We start from the raw sequence: 797 nt of genomic DNA, 5'->3' as shown, positions 1-797 counted from the left end.
TTTCTGATTACCCTGGGCTATTCTACTTCCCTAGTCATGGACATGAACCTCCTTTTTAAGGCCACTTTGATTTCTTTGTTTCTCAGGCTGTAGATAATCGGGTTGAGGAAAGGGGTCACGATGCTGTAGACGACGGCCAACGCTCTGTCATAATCCAAGGAATAACTTTTCGTCAGCCGGACATACATGAACAGAATGCTCCCGTAGAAGATCACCACCACCGTGAGGTGTGCGGCGCACGTGGAGAAGGCTTTCCTCCTTCCAGCGGCTGTGCGGATTCGAAGTATGGCTCTGATAATCCACAAGTAAGACAACAAGATCAGGAAGAAGGTGGCCAGGATTTTGCAAGCATTGATGACGAAATCGACGAGCACGTTGACCGAGGTGTCGGTACAGGCCAAGCTCAGGAGCGGTGGGAAGTCGCAGAAGATGTGTTCGATTTTGTTGGGCCCGCAGTAGGGCAGCTTGGAGACCAAGATGATCTCAGCAATGGGGCCCAGCAAGCCGCAGATCCAACAGCTGGCGGCTAGTTTGACGCACAACTGGGTGGTCATGATGGACGGGTAGCGCAGTGGGTGGCAGATGGCCAGGTACCTGTCGTACGCCATGGCCGTGAGCAGGTAGCACTCGGTGGCTCCCAGAGAATGAAAGAAATAGATTTGCACGAGGCATCCAGGGAAGGAGATGGTCTTCCTCTGGCTCAGTAAGTTCGAGAGCATCTTGGGAATGGTGCTTGCCGTGTACCAGACCTCCAAGAAGGACAGGACGCTGACGAAAAAGTACATGGGCGTGTGGAG

The 797-nt window shown here is 52.9% G+C and overlaps 1 protein-coding gene across 1 annotated transcript; it reads right to left on the bottom strand.

The window, feature by feature from the left end:
• Positions 1-17: 17 nt before the first annotated feature.
• Positions 18-794, bottom strand: LOC107125372 (olfactory receptor 6N1-like; the record flags this gene model as incomplete). The annotated part of the gene is made up of 1 exon (XM_015428806.1): positions 18-794. A coding segment is annotated over one exon (777 nt), but the record flags the coding sequence as incomplete, so codon positions are not given.
• Between the last annotated feature and the right edge of the window lie 3 nt (positions 795-797).

The sequence above is a fragment of the Gekko japonicus genome, unplaced genomic scaffold, assembly GCF_001447785.1.
Source record: "Gekko japonicus isolate JY-2015 unplaced genomic scaffold, Gekko_japonicus_V1.1 scaffold53511, whole genome shotgun sequence".
NCBI lineage: Eukaryota > Metazoa > Chordata > Lepidosauria > Squamata > Gekkonidae > Gekko > Gekko japonicus.
The sequence above is the reverse complement of the archived record's forward strand: the minus strand, read 5'-3'. Positions and strand labels throughout refer to the sequence as shown.